Here is a 17,662-nt window from a genome sequence, read left to right as displayed (position 1 = left end):
CCGCCCCAGCTGCGCTGCCCGTCTTACAGAAGAAGCTCACTTGCTGTGCCGTCTCCATGCCAGTCCCGGGCACCCCCAGGTGCCTCCGCCCAGGCTGTCCCAGGGTGGCCCCTCGGTACCCCCACCCCCGCACGTCCCGCTTGCACCCCGCGTCACCCCCCCACCAGCTCCACCGGCCCCCCCTCGCCATGCTGGCGCCCCCGCCCCCACGCTGTCACCCAGCACAGTCCAAGCCTTGTCCAGAGCGGCGCCTCCAGGCTGGCAAGGTCGGGGGGAAGGCTCTCTGTCCCGGACAGCAGAGCCAGCCTGGTGCTTCACGTTCCCAGGGGCCGGGCCCCACAGCATCTGTCTCCCCATCTCCTGGGCTCTGAGCCTCCCTCCGTGTTCTCGGTGGCCGGTTGTCCCCAGCCTCTCCCTCCTTCCACATCTCCCACTCCTGAAAGTGGGGGGCTGCCCCGAAACCCCTGCGGGGCTCCACTGCCCTTCCGTGTCTCGGGCTCTAATTCCTCTGTCCCTCAAGACGGTCTCTGACCTTCCCCCGCGGCTCCTCCGCCTTTAGGTGGCCTCGCCCTGCCCCTGTCAAAGAAGACCGTGTCCACACTGGCCTGCTGATCCTTGGGTGCCTGGTCAGCAGGACGATGTGGCCTCTTCTGGGACCGAGGTGGGGAGCCCAGTAGCTGGAGGCCCGACGGTGAGGTGGGGAATCAGCTCGAGCCGCGGCCCTGCCCCCACACATCCTGTAGATATTTGGGTCTGAAGGGCAGGCGGAGGCTTAAGGATGCTTTTTGGCAAGAGCTCTAACTAAGGTAGGATGGCCATTGCTGATAAAAATCAAAGGTGGGCCCGGAGAGGGCGGAGGAAGTGCCTCCATCAGGCCCTCGCCTCCCAGGGCGAAGGAGTCAGGGTCCCTGATGCCAAGTGCTTTGAAGGCCAGACTGGCAGAGGAGAGAGGAGGTGGGCAGGAGGGCGCGCTGGAGAGGCGAAGGGCAAGAAGACGGGGAGGCCAGCTCTGCAGACGTGGCCTCTGGGCCCCTCCCTGGCACGGGGTGTCACAGCTTTGCGCCCTTGGAGGGCTCCGAGGACTGCCGCACGTCTGTCCACTCCTGCATGGTATTCTGCAGGGCCTGGGTCTTCTCCTTGTCCACTTGAACGTAGTCCACCTTCTCGTCGGAAGTGACCGATGATGTGGATGGCTGGGGGACAGGCCAGGGAGGTGAAGGGGCTGTGAGTTAGCGTAACGTGGGGAGCAACAGGTGGCTGTTCCTGAGTGGTGTCAGGGCGAGGAGATGGGCTTCTACCTGCCTCTCTGACCTGTTTTTTCCCCCTCAAAGTGGCCTGTAGAGCCTGACCTCCTCCTTGCACCAGCCCTCCTCCTGCTCAATGCCACAGCCTCTGCCAACCCTCTTGCTGTTGCAGTTCTGAGGGGACCCAGGCCCTTCCTTGGGTCCAGGCCTCCACCCACTCCCCGTGGCCCCTTGTCCAGGAGAGGGAATTGGGCAGGCGCCACCAAGCGCCAGCTGCAGGGCTCTGTAGGGGAGCGTGGTGAGCACGTACAGCCGCCCTGGGTGGAGGGGACTGTGTCAGTGCTGCTGTCGGGACGCGGCAGCTAAATGTGCCTCTGGGGGTGGGGTGGGTGGGGTGCGGGTATGCCTTTCGCAGGCTGTGCCTGGACAGCGCATTCTCAAAGAGCTCAGCACCGGGACACATGATCCCCGCATCTCAGCTCTGTCACAGATTCACACGTGATCCTGAGCGGATCACGACTCTGTGTGTGCTCATCTGTCCAATCGCATGGTGAGGGGAGGGATGGGTGGATGGACGAGGGCCTGTGGCCTCAGGGTGCCTGAGTGCTGAGGCTGAAGGCGCATCAGCCCACTTGAGACCCAGACCTCAGCGCAGCCCAGCCGGATGAGGCCCCTGGCCTCCAGGACCCCTCCCCCCAGGGCCCCTGGAGCTCAGTGGGACCACCCCCCACTCCCACCCTAGGCACCTTGCGGTGGGGGCTCGGGGAGCTCGGCTGGAAGTCCAGGGCCAGATAATCCACACTGCCAGTGCTCTTCTTAGGGGCTGGGCTGTTGGTGCCGCTGGGAATGGGAGATGCAGACACGGGGTTTTGCTATCACAAAGGAGGGGAAAAACTGTTAATAACTTCAGGAAGTGGACTAACCGACCATTGGGGGAAAAACATGCCTCTGGGAGTGAGAGCAGCTAGCTCACCAAAGGCCTGCTCTATGCGGGGGACAGCCCGTGTTCCTGTTTAAACCCTCACAACAATCCTGTAAGCATTATTACTTCTCTTATCATTTTTTTTACAATGAATATAAAACTGGTTCAGAGAGTTAAAGCAACTTGCCCAGGGCTGCACAGCTGGTGGGCAGGGCAGACCTTCCAGCCTGGGCTGCCCTCGCTGTGCCGCGCTGCCTCCTGCCTGGGCCGTCAGGCCGCGCCTCACCCTCCCTGCCTCCCAGACCGGCCCTCGCTCGCTGCCCTCAGAAGGCAGCTGTGTCCAGTGTGCGCTGGACCAGCCCTGCTTCTCTGGGGCTCCCACCACAGCCTGGAGCGGGGCAGTTACTCCGCAGCAGCCTGGCCCCCAGCCTGTCCCAACTCCTCAGGGGTCACTAGAGAGGGACCTCGTCACCAGGCGGCATGAAGCCCTGGTCCCCCAGCAGCTCTCGGATGACCCACTGCAGGGCCAGTCTCCCCAGGCGCTGAGGCCAGCTTGTCTGGCTCTCTCCTGAGGACGCCTTCTCATGAGAAAGGCGACAGTCCTGTGCTGCGCTTCGGTTCCTTCACTTGATGGGTGGGTTCGCGCTCTCACTATATGTCTCTCACATGTCCATGTGTCTCTGTGTCTCTCACATGTCTGTGTGTCTCTGTGTCTCTCTGTCTCTCACACGTCCGTGTGTCTATGTGTCTCTCACATGTCTATGTGTCTGTGTCTCTCACATGTCCGTGTGTCTGTGTCTCTCACATGTCCGTGTGTCTGTGTCTCTCACATGTCTGTGTGTCTGTGTGTCTCTCACATGTCCGTGTGTCTATGTGTCTCTCACGTGTCTATGTGTCTGTCTCTCACATGTCCGTGTCTGTGTGTCTCTCACATGCCTATGTGTCTCTCTCACGTCTATGTGTCTCTCACATGTCCATATGTCTATGTGTCTCTCACATGTCCGTGTCTGTGTGTCTCTCACATGCCTATGTGTCTCTCTCATGTCTGTGCGTCTCTCACATGTCTGTGTCTCTCACATGTCCATGTGTCTATGTGTCTGTCTCTCACATGTCTATGTGTCTGTGTCTCTCTCACATCCATGTGTCTACGTGTCTCTCACATGTCTGTGTCTACGTGTCTCTCACATGTCTGTGTCTATGTGTCTCTCATATGTCCGTGCAGCTGCACCCTGGGGAATCCCCGTGGCCCACTCTGTGAGCGCCCCCCCAACACGTGCGCTTTCCTGCCGCGGGGCACTCAGTGGACGCCCATACTCCCACGCCTCCTCCCAGTCATGGGGACAATGGGATGAACAAATGAGGAGACCTTTTGCTTCTGAAGTTTTAACAGGATGGAACAAGGGGGTTAACTTGGGAAGCTGCCCCAGTTCTTCCCTGTAGGCTCCCCCGATGATGATTCTGAAACACGGTCTAACTGCCTGGCCTGTGGACCCTTGCATGGCCCCCACGGGACAAGTGCAGGCTTCTGGAGATAGCATTAGGGGTCCTTCGTGGTCTGACTTCTAGTCCAACCTCCCCGCTGGCCGCCCCCACCTTCAGCCAGAGTTAATGACCATGATTCTCCATGTCCCCATCCACACGGCCATCTCTGCCCAAGGCCCCCCGTTTGCCCACCCTGCTGTGATCACCTGTCCTGTGGGTGCGCCCCCATAACATCGCCTCTCCAGGGCACGGACCACACTGCTTGGGTCACAGTCGTGAGAGAGGCAGGCCTCCTTTCCTCCCTGAGGGCAGGGACTGCATCTTCCTTGCCTCTGATGAGGAGTCCACAGAAACTGACATGTATGTGCTCCAGACAGACAGACAGACGAGTAGCAGCACACTGCCCTGGGGCTGGGGTGAGTCAGCGGGCTGGGAAGTGAGGAAGCACTAGGTGGGCTCCAGGGGTCCCCAGAGGACTCACCATAGGGACGTAGTTCTCTTCACTGTCTCCGGAGTCGGTGCTGGTGATGCTCTGTGTAGAGATGGGGCGGCAGTACTGGGAAGAGCTGGGGCTGAAGGAGTGGCTGTTGGGGGGTGAAGACAGGGAGTAAACCCTGGGTACGGCCAGCCTCCTGCCGGGCCCTGGACCCCACACCTCTGGACAGACCTCTGGCCTCCATTATCAGACTAAGATCTGACACGGAGAGGGGACTGTCTTCCCTTCATCACAGAAGAGGAAGCCAAGCCCTGAGCTACCAACAGCATCAGGAACGTGGCGGCCTGTTCCACTCACCAACCCACTGCCCCATCCCAAGCTCTCGCATCCACAGACAGACACTCACATGGCCCTGGACCAAGACCTGGTGATGGGGGACTTGAAGGGGAGCTCATCGATGACGGTGTTGTTTCTCAGGTCAAGTGGTGTTGGCTTTGCTGCAGCAAGAACAGAAGGTCGATTCATCAGCCAATGATGACAAGGCCACACATACAGACCCTACACATAGCACACAAGTGCGTTGAAAATCCCTCCTACTCGTCCCGGTTATACATGGGGAGACCAGGCTCCATGAGGGTATACGATCTCTGCTCGTGAAGTCATGTCTTCAGATACCAAATTACCTATTCCTCACACTGTACTGATGGCAATCATACTTTCAGATCTAAAATGAGCACATGGGCTGTGAAAACATTTGTGACTGAGAATGAAAACAAGAGATGATATCTGAAACATCATGGAGAAGGCCACCATGAGCCCCACTGCCACTTCTGGGCCAGGACTGTGGAGCCTTCTATGGAAGAAGGTGAATGTCACAAGGCCCTGAGGGCTCCGATTCAAATGCTGAGCTCTGTATTCTCTGCTGACCAGACTCAAGGGGGCTTCTGTCTGCCCACTGACTGCTTCTCCCCTTGAGTCCCTGCCCCTGATGCAGGCCTGCAGAATTCGGTCGAGGCAGACCCGGAACCTGAACTGCAGTTCTTCTTCCTGGTCTAAATGCACCAGTCATTGTCTTAGATGCTTTACTTCTGAACAAACCCAGGAAGTAGGCATGACCATCCCCACTTCACAGATAAGAAAACCAAAGGCTCAGAGAACTCACATGATTTACTCAGTCACACTCCTAGGAAGCACATCTACCCGGTTTGAGAGCTCAGTACTTCCTTTTATAGCAGAGTGTATCTTTTAATGGAATACTCTGACAATTCTACCTTTTTCAGCCCTAGAGCTAATAAAAATCTCTTATCCTTGAGTTGCACTTCATACACTACGAAGCATATTAAGATATATTATCTATGCCCTTCAATGTCTCTGATAGGCATGTTTTAAAAAAAAATAATTTATGTACTTTAATTGGAGGCTAATTTCTTTACAATACTGTAGTGGTTTTTGCCATACATTGACATGAATCAGCCACGGGTATACATGTGTCCCCCCCTGTCCCGAACCCTCCTCCCACCTCCCTCCCCACCCCATCCCTCAGGGTCATCCCACTGCACTGGCTTTGAGGGCCCTGTCTCGTGCATCAGACTTGCACTGGTCATCTATTTCACATGGTAATTAATATACATGTTTCAATGCTATTCTCTCAAATCATCCTGCTCTCGCCTTCTCCCACAGAGTCCAAAAGTCTGTTCTTTATATCTGTGTCTCTTTTGCTCTCTCACATATAAAGTCATCGTTACCATCTTTCTAAATTCCATATATATGCGTTAATATACCGTATTGGTGTTTTTCGTTCTGACTTCATTCTGTATAATAGGCTCTAGTTTCATCCACCTCATTGGAACTGACTCAGATGTTTTATACTTCCCACTTCACAGATGAGAAGCGAGGCATAGGGACAGAGAAGGATTCGTTTACAATCACATGTTAGCAGGTGGCAGGGCTGCAACCTGAATCCATCCTATCTTTCTGATCCCTGCACTTCTGCATTCTGGTAGCCAGTCCCTACTGGGATGAATTTGGAGAGTGTGTAATGTGTGTGCGCGCACATGTGTGTGTGTATTTGGGGCGGTTTAGGCTCCAGAGGCTGTCACTTCCTTGCAAGGCAAGTTTAGGATCCACGGGATCCCTAAATGAATGCACAGTCCCTGAAGAGTGTCCAGAGCTGGGCTGGGGAAACCGTGGACTTACCCTTCCGGTCAGGTTTGAGGTTGCGGTTGACAGGGGGTGGCTGGATCTCACTCCCTCTGCTGGAGCCTCGGTGCAGAGAGAGGGCTGAGGAGGGGTAGCCGAGCGGGTCAAAGTGGTGCGGCCCGGGGCTCATGGGGATGTAGACACTCTGGGAGTTATCACCGGCCCGCTCCAAAGCCAGCAGGGTGGAGGAGCCTGGGTTCATGGGCACGTAGTTGTCCTCGGAATTGGTGCTGTCTGATCGACCCACGACTGCTTTCGCTGGCTAGAAGTGGAGATAAATACCGCTGTTACCAGGGAGAGGAAAACAAGAGGGGGTGCAGATCTGTACACCCAAGGGCAAGAGAAGACGGAGCTGGGCGCACGGTCAAGCTCTAAGGCAGACCCTGGGAAAACCAGGTAAGAAAGCAGTGGGGAGACAGGAAGAAACGAAGCCTGTGGGCCTCTTCTAGCTTCCACGATCCCTTGAAGCTTACTTATAATTTGTGATAAACCTTGTATAAAACATCCACAGGCTTTCTGGCTGCCTGACCACGTCAGAGGACCTGGGTCACAGGTTTGGTTCAGGACCTGCCCCCCTCCTCAATTCCACACTCATCACTGGAGGTCAGCGGCTCAGGCCCTGGGCAGGGCAAGGAGCCTCTGGGGGGCCTCGGCGCTGGCAGGCGAGGCCTGGGTGGGCAGGCTTCCCCAGGGCAGCTCTCAGTGTGACTGCCGGGCTGCAGTCAGGGCTGCAGTGCGGCCACCACCCTGGCTGCAGCCTTCCTCTACCTCCCGTCCTGTCTGCTGGATGCACATACACCTAAGCTGCTTTTGTGCACGATCTTCCCAGGGAGGCTGAAGGCAGGCCCTCGTCGGCGTAGCTGGGCCCGACACCCAGCAGGGCTATCATCGACGCCCTCCTGAAGGCGGCCTGGGACGCTGATCTGACACCATCCTTCTGTCGCTGTGCCCGACTCTGAGCGCCACCCCTGCCTGGGGTCTCATCCCCCGGTGGGACATTACGGTTAGGGTGCTGCACATCCCAGCGCCTGCGTCCCCTGCATTCTAGACCCTCCCTGCTCACCCTCGGTGATGAGCCTTCTTGTCTAGGGCACCTAAGTACACACATTTCTTCCAGACCAGGATACGTTCATCTTTCCAAACACTCAATCCAGGAGTTCTCAACGAGGAAGCAAGGCAGGCTCCTAAGAGGTAAACACCCAGGCTGTGGTTTCAGTTCTGTGGGCCTGAGCCTTGATCCACCTGAGCTGCCTTAAGGACCCCTGATTAAACCCCACTCACCAGGAAAGCGCTGACTGCATCGCTCATGGACTCGGCAGACCGGCCGGCACTGTCTCCACCACGCTGCGGGTAGTCGTAGGACTCGCAGGAGGAAGCTACAGCAGAGAAGACCCCTGAGAACTCAGAGTTTGTCCCTGTGCTGACACTTTCCCACACCCTCCCCAGTGTTGCTCAGGATCGTAACTGCTACTCCAGGAGATACCGCTCTCAATTCCTAAGACAAGGTATTGCTTCTACCACATCACCCCTCAACTCACAAATTCCTCCTGGGCTTCTGGGCATAGCTCCAGGGTTGTTCAGTCGCTAAGTATTGTCCAACTCTTTGCAACTCTGTGGACTGTAGCCCACCAGGCTCCTCGGTCTGTGGGATTTCCCAGGCAAGAAGAGTGGAGTGGGTTGCCATTTCCTTCCCCAGGGGATCCTCCCGACCCAGGTATCAAACCCATGTCTCCTGCATTGGCAGGTGGATTCTTTAATGGTGAGCCACCAAGGAAGCCCAGCTACAGGGTTATTACCAAGATGTAAAATGAAAGAGATTAATATTATTCTACTTTTTCATCAAACGGAGGAGGTTACATGCAGAGTTGGAATACTCTCAGTGGGAAATGAGCAACAGTAGAATTTAAATACCTCAAATAGACATTCAGACTTTAACCAGAATTGCAAATGTGGCTTAGAAAATATTTTGTAAATCTAATTTTAATAGTCTGTTGGTCCACAAAGGTTTGGCTCCAGTTTGGACTAGTCTTCTAAATTTATTTTTGAAATCTTTCATTTGATTTATAAATGAGTAAAAGACTATGATCTGGACCTCTTAACCCCTAATACGTTGTAATGTGGTTAACCAGGAATGTTGTTTCCTTAGTGGAACAGTAACTTCTCTCAGGCAGGATCTGCTAAACTCTTGCTGCTGTGGTGTTCACTAATAGCCTCCAGGGTTGGGGGCCCAGCTAGGAAAGGTCTGGGGTGAGAAGATGCCTAAAGCTGTGAGCATCGCTGACCTAGGTGGGCCTTAAGCCCCTGTGGCCTGGATGACCGAGAACTCGTACAATGCTGAGTGCCCTGTGCCCCTTCCCTTCCTCCCACCCGCTCTGGGTGCAGCCAGGGCTCACACTGACCTCGGTGAAGCCGGCTGTTGTCCATGGCTGGGAGGGTGTTACGCCTGGGGATGGTGGCGGCGGCAGAGACCGATCTGCTGCCTTCCCCGGTGGGAGGTCTCTGCTGAGGGCTGCCCCATCGAGGTGTGTCTGCCTGACTCGGCTTGGGGGGCCGGGGCGGGGGAGCTATGGCCGAGTCCCCAGGCGTGGCCACTGCCATGGCGTTGTGGTTCTTGTCCAGCGTGAACGTCCTAGGGATCTGGTAGGCCGAGAGCGGGGTGGTTGGAACGTCCACGTTGTCCACCAGGAGGTCCCCAAACTCCCGGCACAGGGTGCTGCTGGGCGTCTTGAAGGTATACACATCCTCGTTGTCTGTCTCGGAGCCGGTGAGGCTGCCCTTGGTGTGGCCGTGGGCGGCCAGGCTCCTGGGGAGGTCGTAGGCACTGTCTCTGAACTCTGTGTTGTGCCGGCTTGGCTTCGGGAGGCTGTAGAAGCCGTGGACTTGACCACCGACCCCGTTGACACAGTGCCCGTTGCCCTGGGCAAGTTTCTGCACAGCTGTGTCGCTCCTCATGAGGAACGAGGCCCTGGAGCCCTGAGAGAAGCTGGCACTCCTAGGAGACAGAAAGAGGGGGCGCGGGGGTTAGAGGAGGCTGGCCAGAGTGTCCATACCCCGCTGCAGCGACGTGGTGGGGAACAAACACAAGCTGAGGAGGCTGGAGGCCTGAGGCTTATCTGGACACAGTATATCTCCTCTTGGAGTTTCAGTAAATGCATCTGCAAGAATGAGGATTAAAATCATAACTTTGCAGCTTGTTTAAAACTGGACTCTGGCGCATCTGGTAAGTATGTGTTCAGTGTCAGCCTTTGTCCCGTCCCCTACCCCCTCATGGCTGCGATGAATAGAGGTTGGTCTTACCTCCTCAAACAGACATCAACAAACTACTCGCATCAGCCACGTGTTCACCGCTTTAAGTGGCACAAAATATACGCATGTGTATACAAAGGCTGTGAGACAGTGGGAAGAACCCTTAAGTTGGTATCAGAAAACAGCAAACAAGTCATTTTACCCGAGTCTCAGTCTCCCTACTGTAGAACAAGTCAGCTGACATGTTCTAGGTTAAACAGAAGTATTCAAATGTAAGCTATAGATTTATTTTCCATCATGTTCACTGAGAGGCATTCGGAGGGGAAAATCTCTCTCCAGAAGACTAAAATACTATAGGAAAAATGTTTTCCAGTTTAGGAACTATACTCAGGAGAGGAAAGGTCTTGATTATTACTTTTTAAAATTCAGGTTTTGGGAAAACAAGGCAAGATTAAAAACTAAATGATCTGGGGGTGAAGGGTTTGTGTGAGTTCCATCCCCACCACTAATACACGCTGTGGGCTTCCCCAAGGAGGGACCTGGGTGTCTTACACACTGCAGGCTTCCCCAAGGTGGGACCCGGGGGGTCTTACAGGCTGTGGGCATCCCCGAGGCGGGACCTGGGGGGTCTCCAGGGTCTTTTCAGGTCCATCTGGTTCTGAAAAGCCATGACCCCTTGGCTGTACTAGCATGGCTTCCAAACTACATTCTGTGTTCTGTGTAGGTCCCTCCAGAAATGAGAAGATGACGTTCTGAGCAAGCAGAGATTCATGTCTGCTTTTCTCTCTCTCATAGGATGACTCTTCATAGGATTCCATTTGGGGAAAATGAATCAGAATTCTAGAATAATCCTGTACAGTGGTGATTCCCAGCTTTTGGGAGGCTATATGCCTCTTTAAGGATCTGATAAAAATCTCTTCTGGCACTTCTCACCAGAATAAGGCAAATCTCACACACATACAGATTTGCAAGCTATCAGAGGGATGGGCAGCCCTTAACCCACTGAGGCCAATCCATGGAACCCCCGCCTTATACAAGCTCTCTCAGTTCATGGGAAGCTTGTTATTTGTGGATGTAGCCACCAGATGGTGATAGATATTAAGGCCCATCAGCTTAGAAAGCGGAAGGGAAACAGGTGTCTAGGCCAGGCTCTCTTTGTTAGTTAACTTGCATCTGTGACGGCTGGGACTGACATTTCAGACCCCACACCGTTCACGACCCTCGTCCCTGGGCCTCCATATTCTCTTCGTTTCTGTTCCATTTCACACACGTAAGCAAGCCAGCATCCCTGGCCTAGAGCACTGAACATCCAGCCTTCAGATCCTGGAGGGCCTGGGTCCGAGGCCGGGGAGCCAATGGTAGACATCAGGGGCTCACATCTGTCTTTGATGCCTTTCATTGTGTCTTTTGGAGCTTCCAACTCTGGCGGATGTTCCCATCTGGATCTGTCCATTGAAACAAACCTTTCCTGACATCTCACTTTCCATCTGGGCCAGGCCCAATGGATACAGAGAAGCCTCCTGCCCTGGCGGAGGGGGCACTGTGGTAGAGGAGGTGACAAGCCTGCAAGCCTTACAGTCAGGCCTGTGAATATGCGGCTGTTGACATATTTAGAGCAACCCTCCCCGGCGGTGGTGGTGGTGCAGAGTGTCAGGGAGGCTTCTTCAGCGATGTCACTCTGGACTGACTGGCAACTGGCCAGGCAAAAGCAAGAGAAGGGAAAAGGTGTTCCCATAGAGGCAGAGAAGTAGAATGCCATCTGGCAAGTTCAAGAACCATAAGCTGTTCAGGCTAGAGCAGGAGCCTTGGGAGGTGGGGTTGAGGGATGACAGTGGAGGGCCAGGCCTGGGCTGAGGAGAACAGGAGTCCTTGAGAGTCTAAGGTGGTGAGGGGTGTGGAGAGCATCTCAGGGAGCCTGCAGTGGCCTTCATTATCTCTCTGCTGACTCTCCGGTTTGGGGAAAGGCACCAAGCCACTCAAGCCAAAGCCCAGGAAGAACCTTTCTCATTTCTCACTCCATAAGCACATCAGGTCCTACTGACTTCACCCCAGTTCAGGTCCTCCTGATTTTCTTCCGCATTAACAAAAGGGCTAGTAACGAGACTCCGTAATCATCTGCCCGGCTCTCTGGTCCTCTTTTCATCCCACTCACGCTTCCTTTCCTAACTTCCCAGCTTAACAATTCTCAGTGCTGTCTCAGTGTCTTTAGGGTGATGGCATGTCCCAGCTCCACCTCACCCGCCCAACCTCTTCTCCCCAGCCTCCCTCCCCAGGCTGGGATCTACGCAGTTGGCTCTCCAGGGTTCCCAGAAGACCCCAGGCAGCCAGGCCTCTGCGCCGTGTTCGCTGTCTCTGGAAGGCCCCTCTCTCCCATCTGGCAGCTCAAACTCAGCTCCAGCGGCACCTCTTTTGAAGTAGGTTCTTGCATTCCCCACCTCCCAGCACAATCGCTTGCTAACTCTCTTCTTGGAGCAGGTAGGAACTGTTACCTGTGTCACATACCAGTTGCTTATTTCCTCCACCAGGTTGATTTCCTTGAGGAAAGAAACAGTGTTTTATTCATTTTCCTCTCATCAGCACCCAGATTAGTGCATGTCATATAGTGAATAGTTGAATATGTGTTTGCTGAATGAACAAGCAAATAAACTTATAAACAGACACACAGGTAAAGAAAAGCCTTGGTGCTGCCATCCACTTTCCCTGAGCTTGGCCTGAACCCTCAGGAGCAGCAGATGGAAACTCTTTTCTCTTCAGAACACGAGAGCTCCTGTCCCAGCCTCCTGCTGCCCTGGTGTCTCCTCTCCAGTTACCGAACTGCTCACTCATCCCTGAGCTCCTGGCCTGGGCTGGCATTATCTACATTTCTCTGGAATGTTTCCTTGATGCATCACGATCTTAAAAAGCGCCAAAGAAGCCTTTCTGCTCCACAGAAGGGTTTCAGTCCCTCAGACTTTCCTCGTCACTTCACTCACTCTTCCTGCTTTGCTCCCGCAGCACTCCATGTCCCCCGCACACACTCACCTCAGCCGTGTCTTGTGTGACAGTTATTTGAGTCTTGGTCCTTCTACCTGACCCTGTGTTCCCAGAAGGCAGGGCACCAAATCCCATCCCCAGGCACAGCCCCTGGCATGTGGTAGACGACACCCATGCCTGCTGAGGGGACTGGTCATCACTGCAAGAATCGGGTCAAAGGAGCTGAGCAAGGGAAACAAGCTTGCCCAAAGATATGCACTTTGGCAGCAGAGCCGGGGCCAGCTCCCAGACCCCTGGACTCCCTGCTCCTAACCCACACGGCTGTAGTGTGATCACTCCAGACAAGAGTCAAGAGCAGGCATTCTGAGCACTCAGGAGTCCTTGGCTTTCTACCACCTTCCCGGAAACCTTCACTGAGGCCGGTATCACCCTGATGTGCCGAGGTGCTTTCTGGGACAGATACCCAGAAGCAGTAGATTTGTACAAGGGTTTCTCTTCTGGGCTCTGGGCTGACGGAGACCTCATAAACTGAGCACCGTACTGTCCCAGGTGGGCTTCCCTGCTGGGTCAGGGATAAAGAACCTGTCTGCCAACTCAGGAGACATGAGTTTGATCCCTCAGTCGGGAAGATTCCCCTGGAATAGGAAATGGCAACCTGCTCCAGTATTCTTGCCTGGAGAATTCTTGCCTCTATCCACGGGGGTGGATAGAGGAACCTGGCGGGCTACAGTCCATGGGGTCACAAAGAGTTGGACATGTCTTAGCGACTAAAGAACAACTGTGCCAGGGCCATCATGTGTGATATTGCTTTTAATCTTCCTGACGGTTTTGGGAGACAGGTATTACCCTCGTGCATCAGAAGAGAAAAACAGTAAATGGCAGAGATGGTGCAAGAAGATATTCAATCACAAGTGTATAGGGGAGCTCCCTGGGGACAGAGGGAAGTTTGCCAGAAAATATTCCCCCGTGCCAGCAGCTTCCCTTTCCATTGCTGGCCCCCCGCTGCTCTAGAGGCTGCTGGTGGGTGGGGCTATCCTGCCACCTCGGTCTGAAATCAACTCCAAACTTCTCTCTCGGCTTTTAGAAACGCTTTCTTAGTTTTTCCCAGCCACTTTATTTTGCACTTTTTTTATTTTTTTAACACATTGTCACACATCATGGAACATACAATTTCACTCTTTTCCACTCTGTGAGATACCAAGTACGATAACAATGAAAGGCCCGGTTTGATTTTCTTTTACAACTTCTTCTTGTTCAGTCGGTAAGTTGGTTAAGTCAGGTCTAACTCTTTGTGATCCCATGGACTACAGCATGCCAGGCTTCTCTGTCCACTATCTCTTGGAGTTTGCTCAAGTTCATGTCCACTGAGTCGGTAATGACTGTGTTCCCATTTAAGGAAATCTTGTAAACACTTGTAAGTAAATTAGCCACCATTTTAGGGTTCTGGCCCTGTCGCTGGCAATCTTGAAAGGTCATTTGGACCATCATTCTGCATCTGACTCATTCCAAAGGGATCCTTCCAGTGAGGGAAGAAAATTCTGTCTCACAATCTCTAAGAGGTGACATGGTCTTTGTATCTCAAACTTTTCTGGCTGCAATATTGAGCTTGCCTTCTCTCTGCAGTGACAGAGAAAAGCTGTGTATATGAAACTAACTGAAAGTAAAAGCTGTATCTTCTGCCTTTGGTTAATCACAGCCACGAACAATCAGTCACCGGTTAAATTCTCCGTCGACATTTCTGGTTTTACTTTTTACCCACCATCTTTCTGTAGAAGACTGCTACAGGGTCCGTGATGCTTCCATTTTGGAATTTCATCCCTTGAAATTTTGCTTCCCTCAACTCTTACCAGAATTATGGCTTTCCAGGATGTGTGACTTACCACATCACGTCACTTGTTGCCAGTTTAACAGCCTTAAGACAGAGGTTGGTTAAGACTCGCTAGAATCTAGAATGAGTTCCCGAGTGCGTGTGTGTGTTCGTGTGCTAAATCAGTTCAGTTGTGTCCAACTCTGTGACCCTGTTAACTGCAGTCCGCCAGGCTCCTCTGTCCAAGGGATTCTCCAGGTGAGAATACTGGAATGGGTTGCCACGCCCTCCTTCAGGGGATCTTCCCACCCCAGGGGTCGAACCCAGGTCTCCCGCATTGCAGGCGGATTCTTTGTTGTCTAAGCTACCAGGGAAGCCCGAGGTCCCAAATACTAGAGGATAAAAATAAATCTAGTGAAACTAAATTGTTTCCAAAAACAAAAATGATTCTGCTTGCTTTGACAGCATCAGTTCAAAACTCCTTCCACTGGCAACAGTTACTGTTTTGAATGATTACTTATTTTAGCTCAGTGGAAGAGCTGGATTTTTAGAACTGAAGTCATTTTAACCAGAATACATATTATCCAGTACTTAAAGAAACATTAGTGGCTAGTAGTGTAGTAAGAGTAATAAAAAATTCATGGTTTTATCTCTAGGATGCTTAATTTCTTGTAGCTGTATATCAGGATCCCTCATAAATATAAAAGGGATAGAGAGAAGGCTAGTATTATTAGCCTCAGTAAATATGATTTCAGTAATCAATCAGGCATTTTTACATCTGTGCTAGGCAGAGATGAATGAGCTGATTCTCTCTCAAAATCCCTACTCAAAAGTAATCCTGTGAGATTACTTTGGAGATCAAAAGAGGTAACTACTGTTAAAGTGCTTTGTAAACTGTTTGTTTCCAGAATGAAGTATATAATGAAGCTGTGCATGACTAAAGCCCATCCACACACTTGCCAACGCTTGGCATTGCTAGTTTTTTTTTTTACTGAAGTCATTCTAGTGGAGATTAAGCAAAACCTCACTGAGGTTTTAATTTGCATTTCTCTGATGCTTCAGCATGTTTTCATGTGCTTATTATTGGCCATTCTTATATCTTTTTTGTTTAGTGTCTCTTCACATCTTTTGCCCATGCAAAAAAATTTGCTTGCTTGTCTTCTTCTTGAGTTGTAATAGTTCTTTATGTATTAGTTCTCTGTCAGATATATGCTTTGAGTATTTTCTAGTATTTGTTGAGTAGTATTTGCTTTTTGTTGTTGTTGTTTTACTTTTTTGTCTGCACTGCACAGCATGCAGGATCTTAGTTCCCTGACCAGGGATCATACCATGTCCACTGTAATGTAGGGCAGATTCTTAACCACTGGGCCACCAGGAAAGTTCACCATTGTATTTTCCTAATGGGATCTTTTACAGAGCAAAAGTTTTAATTTTGATAAAGACTATCAGTTTTTTCTTTTATGATTCCTGCTTTTTAAATCCCATTTAAAAATCTTTTCTTACCCCAAGATCACAGAGATATTTTCTTCTGTAAGTTTCAAAGTATTAGACTTTACATTCAGGTCTCTGATACTTTTTAGCTTTTGAGTAGTGTGATAGAAAGTAAAGGTTTTTAAAAATTCCTATATAGGTATCTATTTGTTGAAAAAACTTTCATTTCCCTATTGGCACCTTAGTAAAAAACAAACAAACAAACAAAAAAATATATATACACACACACATACATATATTCATTCTAGCCCCTCCAGATTCACTAATCTGTTCTAGTGATTCATATGTTTAGCCGGTCATTAATACACCTATCATGATTAACCTTAGTTTGACAGAAGGTCTTAAAATCAGGTAGTATAAGTCCTCTAACTTTGTGCTGTTTTTTCTTTTTTTAAAAATCACTTTGGTTATTCACATTTTCACATAAATTTTAGAACTAGTTTATCAATTTCTGTGAGAAAGCTTGCTGGGATTTTTATTTGGACTGCACTGAATCTACAGATTAATTTGGGAAGAATTACCATTTTAATAATATTAAGTCTTCCAATTCATAACTATAGTATATTACCCTCCTCCATATTTAGGTTTTTAATTTCCCTCAGCAATGTTAGTGATTTCAGTGAAGAGGTCTTGCATGTCTTTTGCTAAATTTATTCCTAAGCAGTCCACTTCTTTTGGCATCATTATATACATTTTTAAAGTTCATTTTTTTCATTTTTTTTGTTGCTAGTAAAAGTTATTTTTGTATAGTAATCTTTTCTCCTGTGAATTTGCTAAATTCACTTATTAATTCTAGTACTTATTTTCTATATTCTTTAGGATTTTTAATACAAACAAGCATGTTACCTACAAACAGAGACTGTTACATCTTCTTTTCTGGTATTTGTGCCTTTTATATATTTTTGTTCCCTTATTGAACTCACTAGGATCTCTAGTACAACTGTGAATAGAACAAGGCAGAGCAGGTATTGTCTCCTTGTCCCCAGTATTAGGGGAATATATTTACTATTTTTCCACTAGGTGTGATACTAGCTGTAGGCTGTCCTTAGAAGTAGTTTGAGATATTTCTCCTCTATTTACAGTTTGCTAAGAAATATTTTTTATAAAGATGTATTCAGATCAGATCAGATCAGTCACTCAGTCGTGTCCGACTCTTTGCGACCCCATGAATCGTAGCACGCCAGGCCTCCCTGTCCATTACCAACCCCTGGAGTTCACTGAGACTCACATCCATCGAGTCAGTGATGCCATCCAGCCATCTCATCCTCTGTCGTCCCCTTCTCCTCCTGCCCCCAATCCCTCCCAGCATCAGGGTCTTTTCCAATGAGTCAACTCATGAGGTGGCCAAAGTACTGGAGTTTCAGCTTTACCATCATTCCTTCCAAAGAACACCCAGGGCTGATCTCCTTCACAATGGACTGGTTGGATCTCCTTGCAGTCCAAGGGACTCTCAAGAGTCTTCTCCAACACCACAGTTCAAAAGCATCAATTCTTCGGCGCTCAGCCTTCTTCACAGTCCAACTCTCACATCCATACATGACCACAGGAAAAACCATAGCCTTGACTAGATGGACCTTTGTTGGCAAAGTAATGTCTCTGCTTTTGAATATGCTATCTAGGTTGTATTATGTTTTGTCAAATCTTTCTTAGCATCTACTGAGGCATATACATGCAATGAAATATTTCAGTTCAGTTCAGTCACTCAGTCGTGTCCGACTCTTGCGACCCCATGAATCACAGCATGCCAGGCCTCCCTGTCCATCACCAACTCCCGGAGTTCACTCAGACTCACGTCCATCGAGTCAGTGATGCCATCCAGCCATCTCATCCTCTGTCCGTCCCCTTCTCCCTCTTCGCCCCCC

The 17,662-nt window shown here is 51.0% G+C and overlaps 1 protein-coding gene across 1 annotated transcript in view; it reads right to left on the bottom strand.

Annotated features, from left to right (window-relative positions):
* Positions 1–6: 6 nt before the first annotated feature.
* Positions 7–17,662, bottom strand: part of GAB2 (GRB2-associated binding protein 2) — a 55,820-nt gene continuing 38,164 nt past the window's right edge. Inside the window, exons 3-9 of the mRNA XM_010853226.1 lie at positions 8,683–9,275; positions 7,565–7,659; positions 6,281–6,545; positions 4,491–4,581; positions 4,130–4,232; positions 1,991–2,116; positions 7–1,193 (exon numbers count right to left, since the gene is read on the bottom strand). Of these exons, the coding sequence (XP_010851528.1) occupies positions 1,050–1,193; positions 1,991–2,116; positions 4,130–4,232; positions 4,491–4,581; positions 6,281–6,545; positions 7,565–7,659; positions 8,683–9,275 (1,417 nt within the window). The 3' untranslated portion in view covers positions 7–1,049. The remainder of the gene's footprint in view (positions 1,194–1,990; positions 2,117–4,129; positions 4,233–4,490; positions 4,582–6,280; positions 6,546–7,564; positions 7,660–8,682; positions 9,276–17,662) is intronic.

Source organism: Bison bison, unplaced genomic scaffold, assembly GCF_000754665.1.
Source record: "Bison bison bison isolate TAMUID 2011002044 unplaced genomic scaffold, Bison_UMD1.0 scf7180017864324, whole genome shotgun sequence".
NCBI classification, from domain to species: domain Eukaryota; kingdom Metazoa; phylum Chordata; class Mammalia; order Artiodactyla; family Bovidae; genus Bison; species Bison bison.
This window is presented reverse-complemented; position numbering and strand designations above follow the sequence as displayed.